General features: G+C 46.5%; 1 protein-coding gene across 1 annotated transcript; it reads right to left on the bottom strand.

Moving 5' to 3' along the window:
* Positions 1-3028: 3028 nt before the first annotated feature.
* On the bottom strand, positions 3029-25626 carry XIRP1 (xin actin binding repeat containing 1). Its single transcript, XM_008502203.2, has 4 exons — positions 25504-25626; positions 14520-14674; positions 13423-13476; positions 3029-11724 (listed from the first exon to the last, which is right to left on the bottom strand). Exon 4 carries the CDS (start codon positions 11722-11724, stop codon positions 4039-4041), a length of 7686 nt encoding a protein of 2561 aa, XP_008500425.2. The 5' UTR covers positions 13423-13476; positions 14520-14674; positions 25504-25626; the 3' UTR covers positions 3029-4038.
* Between the last annotated feature and the right edge of the window lie 838 nt (positions 25627-26464).

Raw genomic sequence — 26464 nt, forward strand, 5'->3', positions numbered from 1 at the left:
TCAGCAAACAAACGTGGCCTCTCTATTCTCAGCTGGAAATGACTTTATGTACTCCTGGAGGGTGTTTCCAAAGTGGGATAATCTTTTATGGGAGATGCAGGTCTCTTTCACCAAGGGATTTATTTTAAGCACTCACTGCCTGATGCCTGACAAACACTCTTGCTTTTCAGAGGTATTTTTATCAGCCCTGGGAATAAGCCTTCCTAATGGCCTGGAAGATGGAGAGGTGATTAGCAGCAGTCGAATGGCACTGTGGGCAAGGAAATTATCTCAAGACTTCTGTGAAAAGCTGTTGCAGAGTGCTCCTGGAAGGCTTTTCTAGCACACTGCTGATTCCTGCCATGCTGAAAGGTGCAGCTGGCTTATGGCTTATCTCTTGTTGCCTTTTTTTCCCTAAGTGAATTAAATTTTTTATAGTGGGAGAGGTCAAACTGAAAATGCCTTTTTTTGTTATTATTAGGTGGAGAAGATGGTGAGCACAAAGCTCTCTGACCTGAGACTGAGTATGGGTTGGACTCTGTGATCTTAGAGGTCTTTTTTCAACTGTAATAACTCTGTGATTCTCAGGGAGACCAGAGAATGAAATGGAGCTGGGCAGGGTAGTGCTTGATGTAGGCATTTCAAATGCAGCATATTCCATGTCTGCTTCCTCAAGAGATCCAGATCTGTAGCTAAATTTGTCTTTTGACCACTCGAGGAGGTACAGCTAAGACAAGGTCATCTGTCCTCTGTCCAAAGGCCCTGATAATTCTCCCATACATTTTGCTCTTGAAAATATCTAGCTAGCACCATGAGAGAATGTAGTGACATGCTAGGGCAAAGAATGGGGAACAATGTCATGTCTTGTATCCAAAGATCATAGGACCACTGTGACAGCTCATTTGGGATTTGCAAGCTTGTATATGCTCTGCTGGTTTATTATTGCAAGGTCTGAGAATATGAGCTGATCATTCAGCTTGTATTTGAGTTTCAAATCTTTGCATTTGTTTTTTTTTCTTTAGCTTTTTCAGTGCTTCAAGGAGCCACATATGGTCCTGAAATAATGCTGCATCTGTCCCCCCAGTGATATTTCTGTTCTTGGTTGATGGAAATACCATGAAAGAAACATGTCTCAAATGATCTTAGCCTCACAAATGGCTCACTGAGACATTCAAACATCCCGTAAAACCAGAAACACAAACAATAAGATCAGTATTTTTAAGCACTGGCAGTGCAGGATATTTGGGTTTATTTGAGTTCCTGTGGAATTGTTTTCATTGCCCAAGCAACCTGTTTGCAGCTTACTGAAACTGCTCTGCAGCTCCTCTTGAGAGAAATGAAACAAATGTGTTACGGGCATCATGAAATGAGTAAGGATGAGAAACAATAAAGATAAAAAAGTGGTGTTGGAAAAGCTTTGAAGAGCAGCTCCAAATTACTAATTCTCCCCTGTTTATACAATTGGTCCTAATAAAAGAGCTGTGAAGGTCTAAGCAGTTATTTTTTCTGATTCCTTGAAACCAGATCAGTTTATGATGATGTGCTGCTCTACCTCAGCCTTTGGTGGAAGTGAAAAGGATGTTCTTTTGGCATATCTCAGTTTCAAATTTATGGGGTTCTAGGGGCAAACTGAAGAGGGCACATGCCTACTTTTCTGGGAGTTGAATCAGAACTTCTACTTGGTTGAAAACACCTTGAACAAGGTATTGCATGAGGTGAGAGTTTACCTGTGATTTAAAAATCTATCTCTGGACACAGGGATATGAAGTGGTAGATGCTGAAACTGTCCCTTCCTCTCTTGTGTCCTGCTCTTTGGTCATCTGGAGCCCTTTTCCCTCAGAGGAAAAAGGAAAATATTAAGCACCAACATCTGACTGAGACATGGTTGGGTTTTTTTTGAATGAGTTTGTTGTCCCTTTCTGCAGAAATTAATCTTGTGCACTGAGGGATGAGGTGGCTTTCCACAGACCAGCCAGGAGGTGTGCAGTCAGGCCCAGGGGTCAGTGACCAAGTGGTAGGACAAAGTTCTTTGAGGACCCATCCAGTCACTCTGTAGGTTCCTCACCTTCTCTTGCACCTGGAGCAAACTCCATGCTCACTCTTCTCATTCCTAAACTAAGGGCAACCTGTGGTGTGAGCACAGCACCAAGCAACAGCTTGGTCAACACCCTACACAGTGTCCTGGACAGGGTAATGTGCATCACCCTGGTCCCAACTCATGCAAAAGTAAGAATGTTTGCTTCAGGGCTGTTAATCCACCCACATAATAAATCAGATGTAGACTTAATCCCTCCAGTAGTGTAAAGTGCCTTCAATATGTAATTCAGTTGATTCGCTAAGAGCTGATTTCCAGGTGCTTTGAAAGGACACATGAAAGGAAGCTGAACATGAGCCAGCAGTGTGCCCAGGTGGCCAAGAAAGCCAATGGCATCCTGACCTGGATCAGGAACAGCGTTGCCAGCAGGTCCAGGGAAGTGAGTCTGCCCCTGTACTCAGCCCTGGTGAGGCCACAGCTTGAGTCCTGTGTCCAGTTCTGGGCCCTCAGTTTAGGAAGGATATCGAGGTCCTGGAGCAGGTCCAAAGGAGGCAACTGGGCTGGTGAAGGGACTCGAGCACAGACCCTATGAGGAGAGGCTGAGAGAGCTGGGGGTGTTCAGCCTGGAGAAGAGGAGGCTCAGGGGAGACCTCATCGCTGTCTACAACTCCCTGAAAGGAGGTTGTAACCGGGTGGACGTTGGTCTCTTTTGCCAGACGACTTTCAACAAGACAAGAGGGCAGGGTCTTAAGTTGTGCCAGGGGAAATTTAGGTTAGATATTAGAAAGAATTTCTTTACGGAGAGGGTGATCAGACATTGGAATGGGCTGCCCAGGGAAGTAGTGGATTCTCCATCCCTGGAGATATTTAAAAAGAGACTGGATGTGGCACTCAGTGCCATGGTCTAGCAACCGCAATGGTGGTAAAAGGGTTGGACTCGATGATCTCTGAGGTCCCTTCCAACCCAGCCAATTCTATGATTCTATGATTCTATGACAGGAGCACACAACAAAAGAAACTCAACCAGACCAAAGTATTTTTAGAGGTAATGTTTACCTTCAGAACGCAGCAATAGAAGTTAAAAAAAAACCCCAAAAGCCACAAAATATCTAAAATTTTGAGCTGAGGATGTACAAAACAAAGTCATAATAAAAAGAAAATTGTTTTACAAAGTCTCAGAATGAATTTAAACAGTAAACATGTATGAAAGCATGGAAAAACTAAGATAAGGTTTTTTAATATATTGAATAATAAATTACAGTTCTAAAAATAATGAAAGAAAAGCAGTAACCATCCTGACTCAAGCAGAGAATCTTTCATAGCATCTTTCTCTGGGGGAACAGCACTGATAATAGTTTCGGTTCTTGGCTTGACAGTTTTCAGTAGCATTGAGCACTTTCCAGGAACTGAAAAATAAACTGACAAATAACTCCCCCAACCCCAACAGTGACAGCAACTTGAGATATATATTTTTTTTCCTTAATGACTAAGAGAACCTATCCAACCCACCCTTCAATATCTCCATGTGTCTATATTTGTGTTGAGGATGCCCTTCTTGGAAAGTCTGTATTGAAATTAGAAAATGTAGATAGTGTCAAGGTCTTTGTCAGTGACCAGATTGGTTCTTTTGTAGACCCTACCTATCCTTTCTTCTGCATTAGTACAGAGAAGCCTGATACAAAACAATCCCCCCCTACCCCACCTCCCAAACACTCTAGGGGAAAGGAGCTACCCTAAGGTACCCATGGATGGATTTTTTTTCCCTTGTGCTTCTGACAGTGTCAGGGCTCTGGGTGCAGCACCAAGTCTGTTGGGTTGGCAAGGTGAGGGCCAGTGGTCTCCTCCAGTGTCAAGGCAGGTGGCATCTGTCCTGTGTGCAAACACCAAGGTGATGGCCCTGAGAAGTCCTTAGGGTGCAGATGAATCCCTGTGTGTAACGTGGGTAAAACAGGATTTTATTTCTTTTTTTTATTGTGAACTTTCTCTTTTGTCTTATACAGTTCTCTCTTGCTCTCCAGAATCTCCTATTTCTTCGTCTTGGAGTTGCCAAAGGTGACAAAGACCACTCCTGGCTCCTGAAAACTGCCATTGGTGTGGAATTCTTCACCTTGGCTCTTCACATACCTCCGGAACACAGGTGAGGCAGATACCTCATACTGGGGATGGGAGACCACATCACACGTGGAAGCTGTTTGTGTCTCAGATTGCTTGGTGACTGTGGTGGATGAAGTGATGATTTTGTTTCCAAACTGGTCCATTTCCTCATACTGCTCCATGACCGTCCGGGTCGCTCCATAGAGTTTGGACCCATCAGGTCCTGTCTGCAGCTCCAAGATGCTTTTCTGCCTCCGTGGATTTTGTGGGCTGGGGGTATTCAGGGACCTGTAGTCTGAAAAGCCTCCTTTCATCCCACATTGGCAGCTGCCTTTGGAGGTGTCCAGAGGGCTCCTCTCTTTCTCACCCATAGGATGATTGGCATTGCCAAGGGTGTTCTGTTTTGGTGAGCCTAGACCAACTTTTGATTGATTTGGCTCTGGTCTCTTCTCAAAGGAGGTTGTGTCATGCCCAGTAGAACCTGCTGATGGATGGTTAAAGGAGCTAAAGGTGTCCTGAGCAAAAGAATTCTTCTTTCCAGGAGCATCAGTACAGTCTGATGAAGGGATGTCCCAGGGGGAATGTGTTGTCCTGGGTGATTCTGTTGGTTTCCTGGCAGCAGACTCAATGGAGATGTAGGAAGGTGAGGAAGGAGAGCTGACACGGGACTGAACGAGGCGGGGGACCTCTAGCTCTGCCTTGGCTGCCTCAGCCTTTTCTGCCACCTTTGCACTTTCCACAGATGAGGCTTCTCCTGTCTCCAGTGTCATTCCCTCCTGCTTGGCTTTGCTTGAGACAATACTGATTTTACGGATATTGCTGCTGCTCACAGAGCTTTGGCTGTTCCCTAGAGATTCCTTGAACAGCCCTGAAAGCCCAGCAATGTCTGACTCAGACTTGAGACTCGAGACAGAATAAAGGACTTTCTTGATGGCCTCCTCAATGTCTGCAAGCCGGGCAAGGGTCTGCTCCTTCAGGTGAACAATCTCAGCACTTGCTCGTTCCAAGTCCCCAAATACCAGCTCCACTGAGGAGACACTGTCACTGTCCTCTTTTCCCAATGTCTCACCCTTGTTGGCCTGGTGGGCCTTTTGACGAAGAACCCACTCAGGGACCTTCTCAAAGAAGCTCTTCAGAGCTTTCATGTCCATTTTGCTTGTCTCCTCCTCAAACTCCCTCACCCGAGCCAAGATCTCTTGCAGCTCCTCTTGTCTTCTGAGGTTCTCAAAGATCTCCATGGCCTCCTTGGCATTGTCTTTCATGATCTCCTCTTTGTGTACTGACAGCCTCTTCCGACGCTCATCTTCTGTTTCTCTCTTGGTTTTTTCTCTCATAACAACTTCTGGCTTCTCCTGGGCAGGTGCCTCTGCCTTCCCATCAGGACATTTCAATTGCTCACTATTTACCTGCTTTTTCTCTTCATAGGAGTTCACTGACTGCTGATGGAAGGACATTGAGTGACACGTTTGCCTCCTCTCACTCACCTGCTGCATGACTCTCTGACTATCCCACAGTCCATAAGAATTAGACACACTTTCTCTTTCCATCTTGGATGAGGCATTTTGTTCAATGTAATCTCTTTTGGGGGGAATGGAGTGACCCACAGGGGAGGTGCTTGGCTCGGTCTGTCCTGGCACACTGTGTGTCTGTGGTCTAGCAGGACAGGATGGATGCACTGCTGATGAGCACCTGCTCTCATCTTGGCACATCTCTATATGCTTCTGAACCACCCCACCTGGGCATTTCCTTGGAGCTGATGCTTTCCCATTTGTCATTCCCTGCTCAGCTTCAAAACCAAGTGCTCCATTTTTTATTGGCTTTGAAGTCTTGGCACTGTCTGATTCCACCTTTCCTTGTCCTCCTTTGCTGGCCTTGTACCTTTCCTCTGCCATTTGAAGAGGAGTTTTGGCAGTGGTTTTTGGTGGCTTTTGCTCAGGGCTCATACCCTGAGCTGTGACAGATTTGTTCATGGATGACTCCAAAGTGCAGCATTTTTCCTGAAACTCCTCATGGACTGATTGTTCATGTACTTCCATGCAGCTCCTTCCCAGCTCAGGAAGGGGAGGATTTGGCTTGCTGATCTCCCTCAGGCCCACAGGTTTTGGAGGCAAGGGTGGAGGGGTGGGTTTGGTTGATCTGCTTGTGCTGTTACTTGCAGAGGCAGAATGTATCCCATGTAAGAGATGTTCAGGTTTTGGAGGAGGAACAGGTTTTTTCCTGGGTGGAGCAGGAATTTCTGGTTTTGGAGGAATCCTGGGCTTCTCTGCAGAGTTCTGATCACTGGGTTGGAAGGGCAGAGAAGGGGGGGAAAGAAGAGGGGTCTGGAGTGGTGCAGAACATCCTGGGGCTTCATCTTTGCTGGTTGGTAGTGGAAGGGCACATTCTCTTGTTGGTTTAGTTGTGGGTGAGCAATGCTCTGCTTTCATCACAGCAACTGAGGGAGGAGGAGGAAAGTCATTATCAGCCTGTGACCCCGAAGCCACTACAGCAGTTTGGTTACTAACGACTTGAGTCTCATTTTTCTTTTTACACACCGAGTAGGACTGCCCTGCATTTCTGTAAATCATAGCAGCTTTAAAGTCCCCTCTGGAGACATTAACGTTAGACTTTTCCAGTGACTGAAGAGTGGCTTTTAAATTACCTCTGACAACATCCTCCTTTTCTACCGGGCGCTGTTCTGTGGCGGCACTTTGCAGTGCTCTGAGAGCTGTCTGTACATCCCCTCTGACAATAACATCTCTTTCTTCTTGCACTGATTGCTGCTCTTTGTAACCAGACTCAACCAAAGGGTTTACATAGGTTGTCACAGGTGTGGCAGTATAAAGGCCATCCTTAACGCTAAAATCTCTACTGGGCACAGCTTGGCTTTCCTGGCTCAATAGTTGTCCTCCCTGTACTTCCTCGGAAGCACTGACCTTTTTGTGTGATGTTATGCTCTTCTGAGACATGCTTGTGTGGGTCTTAGATGTCTCCTGGACTCTAGTGGTGGTGGTCCTGATGGCAGTGCTGGTGCTCTCCCGTGGGGAAGGTGCAGAGTCTTGTTGATGTACGGTGGATTGAAGGGTCACTGTCCCCTTTGTGCTGGCTGCCTGCTGCCTGCAGGCCATGTGGACCTCCTCCCTGCTCCTCTGTAGCTTGTTCTGGACATGGTGTTGAATGTTCTTTGCTTCTGCTGTTGCTAGCCTCAGGCTTTGCATTGCAGCCTGAAGATCAGTCCCGAGGGCCTTTTCTTCTGGCTGCATCTGACTGGCTTCCCCAGTGACCCCACTGCACTGTTTCCCAGCCACTTCCTCCCTCTGAGCCATCACTTGGGTTGGGAATGTGCCTTGTGTCGTAGCTTGGCATTCCACCAAACTGGAAGCTGTGGCTTCTTCTTTCTCTACCTTCTTGCTGACCTCCGAAACCCTTTGGATTGACTTTTTAGTCACTTTGAGCCCTCCTGACAGAGTTTCTTCCTTCCCCACCGCTGTGGGCAAGGGCTTCCCAAGACATTGCTCGGTGGTGCCTGTCACCCCTGCTGCATGCATGGCCTCTCCCTCTAAGGCCCCCTCCTTGCCCACACTTTCACATGCAAACACCCTTTTTGCTCTCTCCATAGTCCCTGTCTCACCCTCTGCAATGAATCTCTCGATTTGTTCATTATTGGGTAAGATATGGATCTTAACCCCCAGCACAACCCCTGGCGCACTCTCCTCTGCCCCCTGCTCTGCTTGGGAAGAGATGAGGGATTGTATCTCCGACTCCTGCTGGAGATTCTTCAGGTAATTTAGATCTCCCTTCTCAATGCAGCTCGCAAAAAGCTGGACATTTCCCTTCTCGTTGTCCTCACGTTTAATGGTTGCTGCTGCTTTCTGCTCCTGAGAAGAAGCCAAGAGGTTTCCTATCGTTGACTTCACATCCCCCTTCACAACTTTCTGCTGGACAGAATGGAATAGGAGGGAGTAGAGAGTTATCTTCATTGATCCTGAGCTTGTCTCTTGTAAGACCATCCCCTTTTTGATGGAAGCGTCTTGGCTGAGGAGACCCTGCAAGGCCTTAGCTACATTTCCACTCAAGTCCTCTTTGCCTTTAACAGCTTCACTCTGGTCCAGGAGCTGCAGTGGGCTTACTTTGATATTGCCCTCTCTGTCCTCCTCCACCAGCACACTCTGTGCATCCACGTTGGTTCTGTGCAGGAGCTGCAGCATGATCCTTTGCAAGTGGCCTCCCACAATCTCCTCTTTCAGGATCTCTGGAGCACCTGGGCTGCCGAGCTGGTACTTCACCATCTTAACACTCTCCATATCGTTGGCTTCAATGAGAATCCCATCATGCTGAATAGCCTGGCAAGTGCAGAGTGTCTCTAAAGTCTCCTTCATGGTCCTTTCTTTCTGTTCTGTTTCTATGCTACCTTCAGAAGCACTGAGTTTATCCAAGGGTGTGCTCTCGAAGAGCCACGTTGTACTTTTCACATCAGCATGAGGGATCACTTCTTGAGCCCCCGTGCTGGCTGTCACCTCTGGGTCCTTCAGGGTGTCCATTGGCTGGGTTTCAAACAACCAAGTGCAGCGTTTTACATCCCCTTTCTGGCTGTCTTCTCTCTGCACTGTACTGATGGATGAGCCTCTCTCTGCGTCCCCGTACAGGGAATCTACAGGCTGGTTTTCAAAAAGCCAAGTGGATGTCCTCACATCACCCCTCTGAACATCACTGACACTGACCATCCTCACATACTTCTTCTGGCCCACTTGCTGGGACTCAAAGAGCTGCTTGTTGGACTGAACATCTCCCTTCTGCACATCATCTACTGTTCTGGGCACAGACATCTTTCCCCCTGAGAAGGAATCAAGAGGCTCTGTCTCAAACCTCCACCGAGCAGCCTGGACATCTCCTTTTGTGATGTCTTCTTGAGTAACAGCCCTAATCACAAACACTTCTTCTTCCTTCTTGATCTGATCCAGTGGCTTAGTTTCAAACAACCACCGAGCTCCTTTCATTTCACCTTTCATGATTTCTTCTTTCTGCACTGAGGTGACCTCGTGGTATCTCCCCTCTTTGTCCTGGATAGCATATAAAGGTTGGTTTTCAAAGAGCATAGTGCAAGACTTGACATTAGCTTTGCTCATGGTGTCTTTTTGGATCTTCTGGAGCTCTGTCTCATCCACTTCATCATGGATCTGGTCAAGGGAATAGGTTTCAAATACAAACCTTTTGCCTCCAACATCTTCCCCCTTCATATTCTTCTCTGGAGGGATTTCCTGGATGCCCTCAGAGCTGTCCTTCAGGGAGTCCATGGGGTAGTTCTCAAAGAGCCAAGTGAACTTGTGCACGGATCCAGCTTCAATTGTCCCATCATTCTTCTGGGATGTTGGTTTGGTGGCTGTATCCAAGGGCTTAGCTTCAAAGAACTCCTTGACTCTAGACACTTCCCCAGACTGTATCTCCACACGACTGGAATACCGTATGGTTTTCTTTCGGTCAGTTTCACCAAAAACACTGCTACCCAAGGGTTCAGTCTCAAAAAGGTGCCTGACAGTTTTGACATCAACTCCCTGCAGCTCCTCCTGACTGTATGCCTTGCTGACTTGTAAATACTGCTCCTCCTCACCTTTCAGAGAGTCCAGAGGCTGAGTCTCAAACATCCATGTGTATGACTTCACATCAGCTTGAGGAACACTGTCATCCTCCTCCTGCTTCTTTTCAACCTTCTCATACAGGGTGTGGATGGGCTGGGTCTCAAAAAGCCATCTGCAGGTTTTCACATCTCCCCTCTGGGAGATTTCCCTCTTCACCAAGGGAGACTCCTCACCTTCCATGGCTTGGTGATGAATGACATCCATTGGCTGAGTTTCAAAAAGCCACTTGGCTGTTCTGACATCACCAGCCACCACCTCTTGTTTCGTGATCCCCCGTATTATATCCACCTTCTTGGTGCTTTCATCAAACTGGTCCAGGGGCCTGGTTTCAAACATCCATTTGTAGTTCTTCACATCACCACTGATGATTTGCTCTCTGCTTACAGAGGTGACTTCATGGAAATTGCCAAAGCTATCCTTGATGGCATACAGAGGTGTTGTCTCAAACAGGATTTGGTTGGCTTTGACGTTTCCAGCTGGAATCTTCTCCTCTTCTTTGGTGACAGGCTCAGCATCAGCCTGCTTAATGCTGTCTAAGGGAAGAGTCTCAAACAGGGTCTTGAAAGACTTCACATCTCCTTTCACTACCTCTTCCATGCTGGTGGTTTCAGTTTCTTCTTCAAATGCCTTGGAGATGCTTCCAAGGGAACAGGTCTCAAAGACATGTTTTCTTTGCTTCACATCTCCCTTCTCCTCTGCTGAAAGCTCCAATTTCTGTAAACGCCCCACTTCAAAATTCTCTTTCAGAGTTTCCATTGGCTGAGTTTCAAATAGCCAGAGTGTAGATTTCACGTCACCTCCAATAACCTGTTCTTTAGCTACAACACTTTCTGAAGCTTCTCCTTTCAGAGAATCAAGAGTCTGAGTCTCAAAGAGCATTCGCTGCTTACTGACATCTGCCCCTGTGACAAAATCTGTTGAAGCCTTGAAATCCTGTTCCTCAACTGTGATTTCTTTGATGGCATCCAGAGGCTGAGTTTCAAATATCCACCTCGCTCCACTGACATCTGGCCTTCCAATTTCTTCCAGTGAAATCCCACGGATAATTTGCACTTTGGAAGTGTCCTTGTTGATGGTATCCAGGGGCTGAGTCTCAAACAGCCAGCGAGCTGTTCTGACTGCATTGCTCTGAATTTCCTCTCGGCACACAGACTTGATTTCATGGATGTTCCCAGTTTTGTCTCTGATGGCACAGAGAGGCTCTGTTTGGAAGAGCCTGATGGTCTTCTTCACATCACCTTTTAGCTCCTGGATTTCTGACTTGAGTTGTAGGATACTCTTCTCCTCCACCGAGCAGCAGCGTCCTATGGCGTCCAAGGACTGTGCTTCAAAGAGCTGCCTGGCACCTTTCACATCACCTCCCTGGACGGGCTCCTTGAGAACTGCCTCCTGGACTTCAGTGTCATCTGAATACCTTTTGTTTAATAAGTCCAGTGGCTGGGTTTCAAACAGCCACCGAGCAGTATGGACATCTCCTCTGGCAAGGTCTGTTTCTGATACCTTGGATGATGTTGACAAACTGTCCCCATTGATTGCCTGATTTTCAAACATCAGGGAAGTACTTTTCACATCCCCACCAGGAATGATCTCTTCTTCTGCCAGCTTCTTTGTGGCTTGATGGTCCCCAATGGAGTCAAGTGCCCAGTTCTCAAAAATCCAGCGCATGGACTGAACCTCTCCTGGAAGAACTTTGTCCAAGTTCACAGATGCCTGTGCACTGAGATCTTCAGTATTGAGCATTTCTGCCAGGTCCTCAGTCACAGCTTCTTCCAAATTCTTCCTGAGCTCAGGATGCATGTGTCTGTAGAGCCTCTTCAGCTCGTTCACCTGACGTTGCTGGTAGAACTTGGAGAAAGCTTGCTTTGGAGGAGGCACGGGGAGCAGGCTGAGATCCTGACTCCCTGGAGTGATGGCCTGGATTGAGCCAAGGGCAGGAGGGGGAGGTAGGTCGTCCTCCATTTTCTTGATGGCACCATTAGATGATTTCTGAGCTTCTGACATCTTTAGGGAAACAGTTTCAAATGTCAGCATCACCTCTCACCCCCAACCCCGTGGCTGTTAATAGCAAGAATGGCAAAGGGAAAAGCCAGCCAAGAAGGCAAATCCATGCACCTACTGAGCTCCATACCTTTGGTTCAGTAGCACAACAGCACTTCAGAGCATTACACCAGGCTTGGGGTTAGTTCTGCTTCCACATCAATGCACTCTAAAGCAAGGTCTCTAATCCAGGCATGTGGGGTGGTTACTCTACAGACCCCAGGGTTCAGTCCAGCTACAGCATAACTGAGGTGCCCAGTTTGGACTGTGACAAAAGAGAGGGACCACAAGAATAATATGAAGAAGAATGTCTTTAGAGTTGCAAGCTAATAATTTACATCTCCTTTTTGCTCCCAAGTATCCAGGGCAGTGTGAGGACCTGTGGAGAGTCTCAGAATATAGGATATGGTGCAGGAGAAAGCCAAGGTGCTGTTTCTGAAGAGTCCTCTAGAATAAAGTGGGCAGAGGGAACTAAATCAAAAGCCTCAAACAGATTTGATGAGGACAGCCTCATCAAATTCTGAGGCAGAGAGGGGCTTTTGGTAGCACCATGGTAGCATGATGGGCTTTTGGTAGCACCATGGGCTACCCATCTCACAGGAATGAGGGACATTTGTCTGATGAACAAAGTCTTCTCTTGGACTCACAGGTGTATCCCAAGTCATCCTCTACATAAGAATAGATGCACAGTTATACCTTTGGAGACCTAAATAAAGTGCTTTTGACTTGAAGACTTGTACGAGCATGAGGCTGACTAAGTTCTAGAAATGCTGGCATTAGCAGCCCAAAATCTGTGCTCTGTCAGGAGGAAAAAACAAGGCTGAAAGAGCAGAGATTTGGATAACACCTGAAGATGGGGCCCACCAAAAATAAGATCTGTTGAGACTCGATTGGCCTGAGCTCAGCCTGAATTCACTGCAGGGTTGGTACAGCCCTGATGGGATGGACCATGGTTATTCAGCCTACTTTGGAGCCTCACTTTCTGTATTTTTTTTTTTTTTTCTCCTCAGCTTGGGAGGCCTGGGTGCCAACTGCTGCATGGAAATACCTGCGACCTGCTCTGGCTTGGAATTTATCCAGAGGGAAGGTAGCTGAGGCTGATAATCATTATCTAACAGGGACTGTAATCCTGGTGGCTTTCCTTTCTGTAAACAGATCTGCTGACCCTTGGCATGCCTGTGGGGTTACGTCTGCAGAGTTATGCCAGGAATATTATTAGTTGTTGCTCAAAGCCATGGCGTGCGGTGTTATTTCACTCTGTTACACACAGATTGTTCTGGCTAAAAATAAGTATTGAACATTAGTAAAAAAAAAAAAAAAAAAAAAAAAAAAAAAAAGAGCAAAACCCAAAGCAACAAAACACTCCACAATACCAGAATCGGTGTATTTTGCAGCATGTGTAAAAGGAAAATCTTCAAACATGAGCCAATAAATTTTGAATGCACTTTAAAAATATTTTTGGGTTTGTTTGTTTGCTGGTTTGTTTTTTTTTTTTTTGATCTGTGAAGAACTTGTAAAGGTGGGGAAGGGCAACCAAGCAGCTGATAGCTATATTCAGAACGAGAGCACTCCTCATTGCCTCGTGTGGGTATTTAAATCACACTCCACCACAGTCCACAAACACTGGGTTAGATAACAGTGCTTATCTTGAATATTTCTTACCTTGATTGTTTTCTGTCTGTAAGGAGAGTGAATGGAGTTGTCCTTCACAGTAATCTGGAAAAGACACAAAGAGAAATGACATCAAACTTCACACGAAGATGTGTTAACTATACATATATATATTTATATCTGAGTGTCAACGAGAGACTTGACAGTCATTACAAGTGAGGGGTTTTTTTTTGGTTCACTGGCAGCTCTTTACAGCTGCAAAACTCAATCTTATTCCAGGTCAGTCAGAAATATTTTTTTCCAAAAGTCAACAGAAAGTTTCCAAAAGTCCCAGTCAACAAACACAACCCCAGACACATTTGTTTTAGAGCTGGGGGAAAACCAAAACAAGAACTGATTTCTCCCAAGTTTGATTTAGCCTATATATTGGTATTACTTCCAATATTTTAAAAAATAAAACTGATCTACATTTGTAATCACATTATGAACTGTGTAATTAATTGTTTTGAAATTGTGTTTATTTATTTTATTTACTTTTTTTTTTTCTTAGACTTCTAACTACTTCTAACTACTTCTTGTAGTTTTCCAATCACAGTCTCCACTTTTTTCTTTTCACTTGGGATTGCTGCAGTTGGACTCTTCCACTACAGACCCCTGGTACATGCTCAAAAGTCTGAGAAGCCTTTTGAGAAGCCTTAAGTTGTACCAGGGTAGGTTTAGGTTGGATGTTAGGAACAATTTCTTCACTGATAGGGTTGTCAGGCCCTGCCCAGGTCAGTAGTGGAGTCAACATCCCTGGAGGGATTTAAAAGCTGTAGATATGGTGCTGAGGGACATGGTTTAGTGGTGGCCTTGGCAGTGCTGGGTTAATGGTTGGACCTGATGATCTAAAAGGTCTTTTCCAACCAAACCAATTCTATGAATTTCCGATTCTATTTATTTCCATATCAGCGCCGCCGATAACATTGACGGAGTATTTGCCAAAGGACAAGGGAAAGCTGCTCATTTTTGGAAAACCCAGCACTCAATGTGTTTCACCAGGCTTACAAAAGCAGATATGTTCTCTCTCACCCTCTTACAACCACTTACTGGGACGGGACATTGTTGGGATGCCACTGGTGATTTGCGAGGGGGAGGATGATGCTTACCGGCTGTGCGGGGCTGCCGGCGTCAGCAGCAGCTGTCTGGGAGAGATAGAGAGCAGACAGCTCCTTCACGGAGGGTGCAGAGGACCTCCCTCCTCCTTGGTGAAGTATGTGGCTTCTGTTGTCTGATATGTCTAAAAATGACCGCGTCCTCTCATCTGAAACAGGGACAGACGTGTGGGGTGAGCTCCGTGCCAAAGACGCGGGGGCACGGCCAGCCTGGAGTGTCAGCATCCCTGCTGAGGGCACCTCAGCCATCTGCACAGCCCCCCGACCCTACTACCTTTGCTACCCCCCCCAAATTTAACATGATGGGCTTTTGGTTCAGGGGAAAACACGGACATTTCCACCTCTTTCATGGATAAAATGGGCTTCGGGATTGGATTAAAGTAATGCATTGGGCAGTGACCTGATGCCACCATCCTGCTGGAGGGGCACAGAGCCCACATCTGTCCTTGCTCCCCTGGACGAGGCCATCACCAAACAAGCTGGAGGACCTCGAGGAGCTCCTTGTGTTCAGCTTGAACTACTTTCCACTTTTCTTGCTCCATGGTTACATTGCTCTCCCATCGATGTGCCTGACAACTGTGTGGCTTTATCTGCCCCCTGGATACTTTTATCTGCCCCCTGAGAACAAAGAGATGAAGAAGCTACAAGACTTTCCTGGAGACATGGCAGGGAGCCTTTGGCACAGCCAGAGGACCAAACTCTGCTTTTAGTATAGTGATCTGATATTTTGAGCCACACCAGCTCCCATAGGGCACCTGCTGGGGCCCACCAAGGAATTGCTGAAATATTCCAGATATTAACTGTCCCTACTACCTTTGCTTAGATGCTTCCCAGATGAGGGACCACAGATGAGGATGTCCCTATTATGTTCATGGCTACTTGGCGGGGAGGTGATCTATTAGCCAGACCTCCTGAGAGGTTCACAGAAGGATGGGTACTTGAAGCAGTCACTTTTGGACACATAGTGGTCCCTCATTCCCCCTTGTTGTACTCCCTCCCTCTTGGCCTTCATCCACTTAAACAGTAGGAGCTTCCCCTCCCCCTGAGGACTGGAGCTGTGTCCACTGCCAGAGAGAGGATCATATCAAAATCTAATGGCTCTGAAGTAGATGGGTTCACTTCTCAAAGAAATTCCAAATTCTAGCTAAGAATTTTCTTTTTGCACTAATCTGCTGGGTGTCAGCAGGATGGCCCTCTCCACCTCCCCCCTCCCAAAGCTTCATAGAGCTTTGCACCTATAGGATGCATCTCAGTCCTCCAGGTTAATCAGGGCTGTGATTTCTCTGTTACCACTGTAAAAACACGAGAAGCTTCTCCTTTAATCTGCAGGCTTGCACTGCTGCATTCGGGTTTAGTGTGGTATTTGCAATGCTTTCTGTTTGAACAATGGGCTCTCTCTCCACAAATCCAGTGACTGCACAGCCAGGAAAGGGCTGATGTACTTTTTAATACGAGCACATTAGAAGCATTGCAGCAGTTCCGGCATTCTTTGCCCTCCTATCTCAGTCCCCCAGATCATGAGATTTGGTGAATAAAAATGTTAAAGACTCCTTTTTCTGTTTTCTGGATTATGAGTTCAAATTTTCATGTTTTTTCTCTAACATGCTGAAGGCAATTTCCTCTGCTTTTTTTTTTTTTAATTTTTTAAACATTTAAAAAATTTTTTAAAAATTTTTTTTTCTTCTAAAATACCAGCTAATTTCATCCACTATTAGGATTCCAGGAGCAAGTGCTTCAAATGAAAGAAGAATTCCTAAGGGGACACACATGCACCAAGAAGCCACTGAGATAAGAGCAGAGGGACCCCACTCAGCTTGTCAGACATTGGCCAGTGTGTTGCTGGAAGGTGAGAAACCCCAAGTTTTTTTTTGTCCTTGGTTCCAGCTGCTTCTGCAAATGCACAGGCATTTTGAGACTGGATCCATGAGGAAACAGCTGGATGCAAAAGGGATTTAGCTGTCCAGTTCTGCCAGAGGTCACTGGGACACCAGGGAGGAAACACAAAAAGATAGTTCCTTAATGTTTTTTTTTTCCCTTTTTTCTTTTTTTAATTTTTATTTTTTTTTTTATTTTTTTTAATTTTTATTTTTTTTTAAAGTTTACATGCAAATATGGGACCTCTGTCCCTGATTTCTGATGTCCACAGCTTAAACACTGAGTCAGAATGAATTATCCATGTACAACCAGTGGAGGCAGTGGAAACTCTAGGGCAGGTTTGTGATTTGGTGCAGCTTGAGATAGTCTGCAAGGCTGTAAGACAAACCACCCTCTGATTGCATCAGTTTTTCCCCACTCTGCTCAAAAGACCCCAGATATTGACTAGATGCCTGGCTTTTTGAGATGAACATCACCCTGGAAATGGGGAGGAGAAGGTCAAGGCATGGCTGGGACAGTTTTTACAGGAGCCTCTGCTGATAGCTGCTCACACAATCCTCCCTCTCTACCTCCTGCAGTGGGCTTCTCCCTCCAATTGGAGGTTAGAGGGACACATTTGAAGGTTCACAATTTCTAAAAAGGGAAAAAATGAAGTACTTGCCAGCAAGGGTACCTTGGATTTCATGGTCTTTCCTTATTATGACTGCACCCTGTGAGAAAAACACTGAAGCATGAGCTGAGCTAGCTGCAGAGAACTTTGAAGACAGCTTTGAAAAATCCTGTCTGGGAATCTCTTTTCTCCTACATTTCTGAATTACTCACTGGAAAGGCAAAAGGGGTCCAAGCAGTCTGGAAGAAACAACAAAAAACTTTCTTCTTTGCAAGGTAATGAGACATTCCCAAGCCTCCCAGGAAGAGCAATGAAAAGAGCTGTAGAGAGTCACCCTTGATAGCTTTACAGCAGAAAGAAACCCAAACAGAGCTTTCCAGCCTTTCTGCTTGGGAAAATGAACACGTGAAAATGGAAAAGTCCTTGGCAAGGGCATGGTCACACTGAAAAAACTCTCTTAAAAACAACCTCTGAGAGATGGGAGCCCTTCACAGCAAGGCAGGGACCCTGCTCAGGCTGACATGACCAGTTCTGCTCTTAATCTTTTTGGTGCTACGTGCTTAGGAAAAGCATCCCCATGTCCTGGAGCTGCACTGCTGATGTTTAATGGTCTTTTCCTACCCAGGTTATGGGTAATATCTCTGAGCTGATATAATTTGTATTGGCCCATGGGCTTGTGGGGTGAGATGCTGCACAAAGAAGGGCAATGTGCCCCTCCAGACAAGAAGGAATTACACAGCTAAAGGAAGATTTCCAGTTCATGCAGTGGAAAATAACACAGTCCCAGTGCCTCCTAGTCCTTCATTTGTTAGCTTGGATGGATGAAGGGCCACAGGGGTTCTGTTTTAATGATGGCTATAATTAGACACAATCCTTTCATTGAAGCCTTCCCCCTTATTGCTGCCTTTGTTTTTTTGTTTTTTTTTTCCTACATTTTTTTGCAGTGCACAGCTCTCTGTTTGCTTATCACTTCTCACAAAACTGCCTGCCCTAGCTAGGGGCTGTTCAAACCCACTTGGCAGGCAGAAACTCTGGTGGCTCCACACGACTCTGCCTGATGAAGCAGGCTGCTGCCAACCTCTAATTGCTAATTATAGATAAGAGAGAAAGAACAACAGTTCATTCCACAACCAAGAATGAACGTGTGTGCTGCTAACAGTGGGGTCCAACCAGAACCTAGGACATCTCAAGAGTTGTGAGCACAGTGCCACTGCTCAGCATCACCTGGGAGGGATGAGAGACCTTTCCAGCCTGGAATGCTAGTGTGAAGGCAAAAGATGATGTTATGCAGAGCCAGCTTAGCATGTTATTTGTTGTGTATGAAATGGAGGGCATCATGGAAGCCTCTTAGGAAACCTGTGCAGGTCTCCACTTTTCTGCCTTGCTGAGCAAAAGGGCCCCCCTGACGTGTTCAGCATCCAGCCCAGTGCTGAGTGATGCATCCCGCATGGCACTGATTGACCAGCGCTGACTGTGGGATTTTAAACCTGATTCTTCAATCATTAAAGCATCTCCCGTGAGCTAAAAGAGAAGAAAAGAGCTCCTGAGGACCCCCTCCTCCCATCCCACCCAGGGGCTGGCACGGCAGGTGATGGAGCTGGTGGCTAAGTCAGGGATATGGGGAATGCTCCTCCCTGCTGGGCTTTGTCGGCAAAACGTCCTTGGTGCCAGTGTCTGGCGCCGGATGAATCTGCACATTTCATGTGAGGGGCTGCAATGAGAGGACTGTGCACAGGGAGCAGCTGTCAGGGTTTCTTTAGCTCTTCCCTTGCCCCACTTATGTGCAGCTCTAGCTCAGTTTACAGCCTCTCTGCTCCATCAGCCTGAGAGCAGAGAGGGATGTGGGACCGGGAAACTTTGAGGTGGCGGAAAATCATTCCTTATGTTTATTTGTGCTCACCGATCTTTCTAGGCACAGGGGAAAAAGCAAAGCAACAGGGGGAAAAAGACTTGAATATTCATCTAAACATTCACTCACTTCCTCTTCAGTTATTGCTCATAAATCACTCAACTGCTGTCTCCCACTGAAGATAATATTACAGATCTCTTGAAGTGCAATCACGTTACATCTGACAGCCAACTCTCAACAAGTGGAAAACAAATCACTAACAAAACATTATCCCCCTCCTTCCTCCAAGGAAAACCCACCTCACCAGTAACACAGCAGCTCCTGCACACTCTGCTTTCTATTTAAATCACTTTATCCTATAGAGAAACAATTCCACCCACCTGTTGGTGTCCACCACCTCTGCTACTGGCACTCCTCAGCTCAGCTCCCACCACCAACCCCAGTGAGCTACTGAGCGCCTGAGTCACCTATTAAAAAAGGAAGCTGCAAGCTCAGCAGCAGTCTCCTGGCTTGCCTGGCCAACCACATGTCATCAGCTTTGCTCCCAAAATCAGCCACCCTGAGCAAACACAGCTTTTAAGCAAAGCCTTTTGTGTCGCTGTGAGCGCCCCACGGCTGTCCATGGGCTGGGGCTTGTGTAATGGGGCATGAGATCAGCTCACACGGGGCTTCCATGAGCTGGAGGGAAAGGGAGAGTCTGGTGGTGGAAGTTGTGGCAGGGTTCTGTCCACCTCCAAAGAAAGAGATGCTCTGGAGAGCATCCTATCCCACCCCATCCCATCCCATCCCATCCCATCCCATCCCATCCCACCCCATCCCAGTCCAGCATCCTCCATCATCTGCTCAGTGGCCACTTTTTTTTTTTTTTTAGGACACTTGTCCTCTTGCAGATCAGCCTTGGGTTTGCCTCAAGAGACATGGTCTGGCACGTGTGATGGTCTCACACCCTGATTGTCCCAGGGTTTGGGTATTGTGGGACATCCCATGGCACAGGACTCAGAATCTTTGATGGCCAGTGGGAGCAAAGAGACCCAGGTCCTGGAGCTTCTTAACACCAGAGAAATTAGGGCAGGAAAACAGTTATTTCTTCACACTGTGATAGGGTTTCTGTTTTCCAAAGGGATGGAGGTGAACCAATGTGGAAATGTTCCTGGGTTTGTGGAGCTCCAGGCTGGCTGTTTCCTGGGAATTTGGGGCTATTTCTGCTGTTCCTTCCTACCTGGGATGGTCTGTGGGTTACTCCCAATTGGGTGGTCATTACCAGTTGAGTCTCCTGACTCAGTGCAGCTGGACATTCATCCCCATTCCCACCTGCTTATCTCCAATGTTTCAGCAAAACCTCAGCAACCCAGTGTCCTCTTCCTGAAGTTGGAACCTCATCCCTGCTGATGGGAACCCCCTTTCCAAATCCCTCTACCCCTAGATGTGGGAGCTGCATGTGCTGAATCCCACCCATCCCATCCTTATCCCAGCTTTGCCTCCCAGAGAATTGGTCCCCTGACAAAAGTGGTTCCTAAATACCAGCAACACCCCACGACTGGGCTGAGGGAATTTGCTCAGATGAGTGAGCACCCATAAAAGCTGACTGGAAAACCAGTGCTGCAGCTTAATCCGGGAGGCTGGAAGCTCATTGGTGATGCTCAGTCAGTGAGGAAATACTTAAATCTCTGGCCCCAACCCCTGTGCTGGAGGCCTTGGTTCATGGGGAATCTCTGCTGGAGGAGAGACACTCCAAAGGTGAGTGGGAAGGGTTTGGAGGCTGATGAAAAGGTGTGTGGTCCCTGGATGATGCAGCAAAGGGTTGGTGAGGAAGGGTGGTGCTGGGAGGATGAGGGGCTGGGGAGAGGAGAACATCTCAAGCTATTTCTCATTGGCCTCATGACCTGCTCTTCAGGCTTTAGTGCATGTTAAAATGTCATGTGCTATATTTTCCAAAGGAAGGGGAAAAAAGATGGGATAAGGCTGCAGCAGGTATATCAAGGGATTTTAGGCAGCCTCCAGTAAAGAGTGAGGACCTGTGATGCTCTAAAAAATCCTGCTTATCCTCATGAGTGTTCCCTCCTGCCTGCAGGGTCACACTTTGCTCTGTTTGCAGTCTGCAGTGTTTTCGTGTTTTCTCTCATTTTCAGTTCTACAAAGGACAGTGAGGATCTGAAAATCTAGCTTTTTCTTTTTAGCCATGGGTTGCCCATTTGTGTGAGAGTGGAAACTGTGAACAGGCTTGTCTTTTTTTTATTTCTTTTTTTTTTTTTTTTTTTTTTTTTTTTTTTAATTTTTTCTTTCTTTCTTTTTTTTTTTCTTTAAAAAAAAGTCATCTGTCTTCTGACTGTTTTGTCCTAAGTTACTTTTTTTGTTATAACTATATGGATTAGGAATCAATGTTTAAAACTAAGAACTGAGATTTCCACATGCTCAGCTAACCAACCCCAGTGTAAGAACACTCCTCAGTACAGTCAGATAACAAAAATCAAAAAATCATACAACTTAACAGCACTTTTTTTTTTCCAGATTCTGGAAATCTGGAACTGTCATGAGTAGACCTTGCCATTTCAAATAAGTTTGTACAGCATCATATACAATAGATTTCTGTAATGACTCCTGCACATGAAAAAATAGAAATAAATAATTTTTTGAAAGGTTTTAAGGAAGATTTTGTGCTGTCTGTAAGCCCTATGTTGCAATCACTTGAGCAGCTCTGGTGTATAGAGCTAATGTATGAATTCTGGGCTGGGAAATGGGATGAAAAGAAAATCATCAGAATCAGGGGAAAGTGCTAAACAAATAAATAAAATTAAAAAATGCAACTAAGGAGCATCTGTGCTGAAGAGGAAATGGTATTTAAAATATCATTTCATGCTTTAGAAATTGTCTAAATTACAGACAAACAAGCAACATTTTGCACCTGTGTAAAGTTGCATTTGCAAATCTGAGGGGGTGGGATGGGGTGAAGGAAAAAAATAGCTACTGAAGAGTGTCTTTTTCCACACTTGAGTTTCAAAATCAGATCTCTTTACAGTTTCCAGCACCTCTGAACTGAAGTTTCATGATCTCCAGCCACTTCTGCAAATACTTTTGGCTCCTCAGTGTCAGCTGGACTTCTCCTTTTTGGGAGCAGCATCACAACACCCAGGTAATTTAAACAGCTCCCAAGAAGAGCAGGGAAAATTTAGCCTCAGGCAGAGATGAATATTTGCCTCAAGGCATCTCAGGGCTATTTCTGGGCTTTGCAAAAATCCAGGAATGTGGACGACTCTATTCCTGGTACCAAAAAATGCCAAGAAGCTCTGGGAGACAGCTGAGTGGCATTGTTGGTTGGGGACGTGGTCTTCTTGAATGGGCCAACTGCTGTGGGATTGTCTTTGCTTTTGACACCCCCTGGGCTGCCTGTCTTGCTTTTGGGATGCTAAGTGACAAAGAGGATGCAGCCCTGACTACCCACTTGGCATTTCCTCCTTCTCCATATGCCTCCCACATTTTAAAGGGTTAATAAAGGCTGAGCAGACATTTAACAGATCCTTCTCCCTGGATGTGCATCACTGAGGTCCTGATACCCAGCACAATTCTCTGACACGAAGGGGAATGTGGATCATGTCCCTGTCACACTGGCACTATCTTCCTCCCCTCTTTATCTGTAATTTATACCGTTTTTTGGGTCGGTTTTTTTTGATTTCTTTGCTTCTCTCTACCACCTGAATGCTGGCTGGCAGCAGGACTGGGTTATCCCTAACCCTCTGCCAAAATCCATGTCCTTGTAGTGTTCTCCCTGCTCCCATAGAGCAGCATCTCAGCCCTTGAAGACCCCAATACAGGATGACCACTTGTGACAGCAGCTTCCACCTCTCCATCTCTCATCATCATTCCTTCCCCAGGGAAATCAACACCTAGCTACCCATGGGAATAACCTCTGCCTGGGGAGAGGGCTTCTCAGCATGGCACAAATACCAGACCTTTTAAGGGAAGCCTTCTCTAACCACCACCAAGAGATACCTTGGGAATGTTCGTGCAGACATTAACCCTTATGAGCATCACTGGCCACACATCCCACCCAGGATGCAGAGCAGGGTTGGGATCAGGGCTGAGCTGTGCATCTTTAAGCATTTCTTTGCCATTCCATGGTGGTTATGCAGGGGCATAGCACGGATACCACGGAGCTCTGAGGAGCTGCTGCTTCCCTGCCTTTGCTTTCTATTCTTGTCACGGTGTTTCCATGCTGCTGTCAGCTCTTTATTACTGTCAGCAGAGACAAACTTGATGCTGTTTTGGAAGAAACAGCCCTAGCAAAAATAAAAATAAAAATAAATAAGGTAGCAGTATCCTTTAAAGAGAAAACCCCAGCCCACTTGTAGCTGTTGAGTTTCCCCAGCATTTCCAATTGTTTCTGAATGAGGCAAATTGCCAGTGACACTATAGGGGTGGAGAATCACAGAACTGTCACTGTTGGAAAAGAATCCAAGATCACTGAGCACAACCATCAACCCAGAAAAAACCCAACGTGCCCACCAGATCTTGTCCTGCAGTGCCACATCTACAGGGCTTTTTAGTATCTCCCAGGATAGTGACCCCACCACTGCCTTGGGGCAGCCTGTTCCAGTGCCTGACCACTCTTTCAGTAAAGGAATTCTCCATGTTATCCAGCCTAAATCTCCCCATGCACAACTTCAGGCCATTTCCTCTGGTCCTACCACTGTCCACTTGAGAGAAGAGATCAGCACCCCCCTCCCTACAACCTCCTTCCAAATAGCTGCAGAGAGCAAAAAGCTCTTCCCTCAGCCCCCTCTTCTCCAAACTAAACAACCCCAGTTCTCTCAGCCTCTCCTCATAGGACTTCTTCTCCATAGGACTTCTTCACCATTCTTCTCTGGACCTGCTCCAGCACCAAAATGGCCTTTTTTTTTTGTAATGAGGGGCCCAGAACTGAGCACAGCTCCAGGTCCACTCCCACCAGTGCCAAGAACATGGGCACGATCTCTTCCCTCCTCCTGCTGGCCACACTGCTGCTGGCACAAGCCAGGATGCTGGTGGCCTTTTTGGCCACCTGGGCACACTGCTGGCTTGTAGTCAGCTGAGTGTCTACCAGCACCCTCAGGTCTTTTCCCCTGGGCAGTTTTCCAGCCACTCTTCCCCAAGCCTGAGGAAATGCAGAGAAATAGTTGGCTTTAAAATATACCAGCTTGTACAGTATTTATTGCAGAGATTCCTGGCCTGGGGTTTTTGTCAGGATTTTCATTCTCCTAGTAACATGCCGAGGGCATCCTTGCCTGGTTTCCCCCAAAAGGGAAGTTTTCTAAATGCTGCATCTAGTCAAGGGTTGAAAGCAGCCTTTGTAGGATGTTCCAACAAATTTCCACCCATGATGCATCTCTTAGTTGCCACTAGTGGGTTATCTACCTCTTTGCCTGGCCAAGAACCTGAGTTTTCATGTTTGTCCTCTTCTCACCAAGTGATGCCTGTACCTGGGACATCAGGTGCTTCTCTTTCCCTAAATCCCATTTTTCTCTTAAAAATCTGAAACTACTTCAGATGTTTTCCAGCAAAGATTTGGGTGAAAACTAGAGACCTGGAGAGGACTGAGGAAAGTTAAAGTATTTCTGTTATTTTTGCAGGACTCAAGAGATGTGTATCTCAGAAGGAAACATTAACCACCACCAAGGTGATGAGCAGGAAAATACTTCTGTCACCTCAGGCCATTTCACACCTGAGGAAGCAGCTCCTCCTGTGAAGGAGGAGCAGCACTGAGACCTGGACCTGGAGTCCTGGCTGGTTTCTGGTGGTCATAACAAAGACCTTAGGACTAAAAGTCTCCAGCAAACAGATAATCAGGTATGAGACACACACAAGGGTAGATTTCTGCTCAGTCTTAGGTGCAGGTTTTGGGAGTTACTTCCCAAATATGAGCACAAACAGGGAGTGATATGGGCATATTAGTGTTGGTAACCCAACGGGGTCCTGAAGCCCTTTATTTGGCTCAGGGTCACCAACATATTTTTCATCCCTCCCCGGAGACTGGGAGAGAAGAAGGAGGGAAATAAATTCCCTCTTAATCCTACTCTGCCTCCCATTCCCTGGGGATGTAAGACGAAGCAAAGCTCATCTCCCTCTGAGCAATCCACATCTTGCTGCCTGCTGTTGCTTTCCAGTCCTCTGCATGGTTTTGATCTGGAAGATGTCTCCTCCACCCCCACCATCCATCCAGCTCTACTGAATCCTCTACAGATTCTTCCCCCTATTACCAATCACAGTGACCAGAATAATGTAAAAATAATTTAGGGGGGGGGGGGAGGGGGAGAGAGAAAACACTGAGATCTGGGCCCATGAGTTTAAGACTCAAAGCTACAAATGTCAATATTTAAGGACAGGGGAAAAGCACCCATGTACAATACCCTATTTTTGCCTTGAACATGCCCAAGTACCTTATCTGACAGCAAAAAAAACCAGACCAGAGACACCAGCTGTGGTACACAGAGGCAGCACCTTCTGCAGCAGAGGGGGGAATTCACCAACAAACCAAAATCCATGGCTTTCCATGAGCTGCAACACCACATGAGGTGCTAAGCACCCTCATTTGCCTTGCATTTCACCATCAATTTGAGGTTTATACACATGCAGCACTTCACCCCAATCTCATCTACCCCAAAATTACTTACAGGAAGGTCTCTGTAGTCCCAAGAACTGTGTCACACTGTAGAGAGCCCCAATGGAAAATCTACATGAAACTCACAGCCAGAGTGTCCTACAAGGAGCCCTGCTCCTCTCCCCACACCCTCTGTCCTGTCCACTGCCTCCCAGTGGCCTCTGGCAGCTGGTTTTATCACCAGCCACTGGGCTATGTTGGGAGGATGAACCACTTGGTCTATTTTTAGGGAAGAGTGAAATTTCTCTTCCACCAGGCTGAGTCAATCATCAGGTTTAGCAATCCCAGCATGGAAGCTGGGAAAGTCTGGGGGCCTGGCTTATTTTCAGAACTTATTCATTCAAAGTACCCCTGGTGTAATCCAGTAAGGGACAGGAAATGCTACAGGGCAGTGGTGCAACGGGGAAGAGGCATTTCCCTGACTCACTGTCATGTCCTAGGACTGTGATCAGCACACCCAGGCCCCCTTCAACTCTTGCCACAGCCAAAGTTTTAAGGGAAAAGCTGATCTTAGGGCAAAAATCTCATCTATTTCATCAGTGGTGCCTTAGCCTCCTGTTCCCAAATGCACCTGATGCTTGGGGTACTTCCCCAAGTTCTTTCAGCCCCTCTGGGATGTGTTTGTGCAGTTTGGGGCACAGGGACATCTCTGTTTCATCTGGTCTTGCTGCTCACCCAAAGATCCCAGCAGAATTGTGTTGAGGAGGTAAAACATGACACTGGGCTCCATGATTTGGGTTCTTTGCTCCAAAGGGCCAAACAAAAAATCTCTGCTGCTATTTCAGCTTGAAATACTGAGGGTTTTTTCATTCCCTTCCCCTAACTTCCCTTGCTGGAGTTTTACAGGGGTCTTTGCAGCAGTTGCTGCTCCTCTTTTTACCCTGTAAGTCTGCAGGTATCAGCCCCTGGAGAGGATGCTGCACATCAAGCAAGCAGCAGTTCAGCTTGGGATGAGGTTTCCTTACCAACATCAC

Source organism: Calypte anna, chromosome 2 (assembly GCF_003957555.1).
Source record: "Calypte anna isolate BGI_N300 chromosome 2, bCalAnn1_v1.p, whole genome shotgun sequence".
NCBI classification, from domain to species: domain Eukaryota; kingdom Metazoa; phylum Chordata; class Aves; order Apodiformes; family Trochilidae; genus Calypte; species Calypte anna.

Coding starts and splice junctions, on each gene's coding strand:
- XIRP1 (XM_008502203.2), bottom strand. CDS start 11,724: ATGTCAGAAGCTCAGAAATCATCTAATGGTGCCATCAAGAAAATGGAG.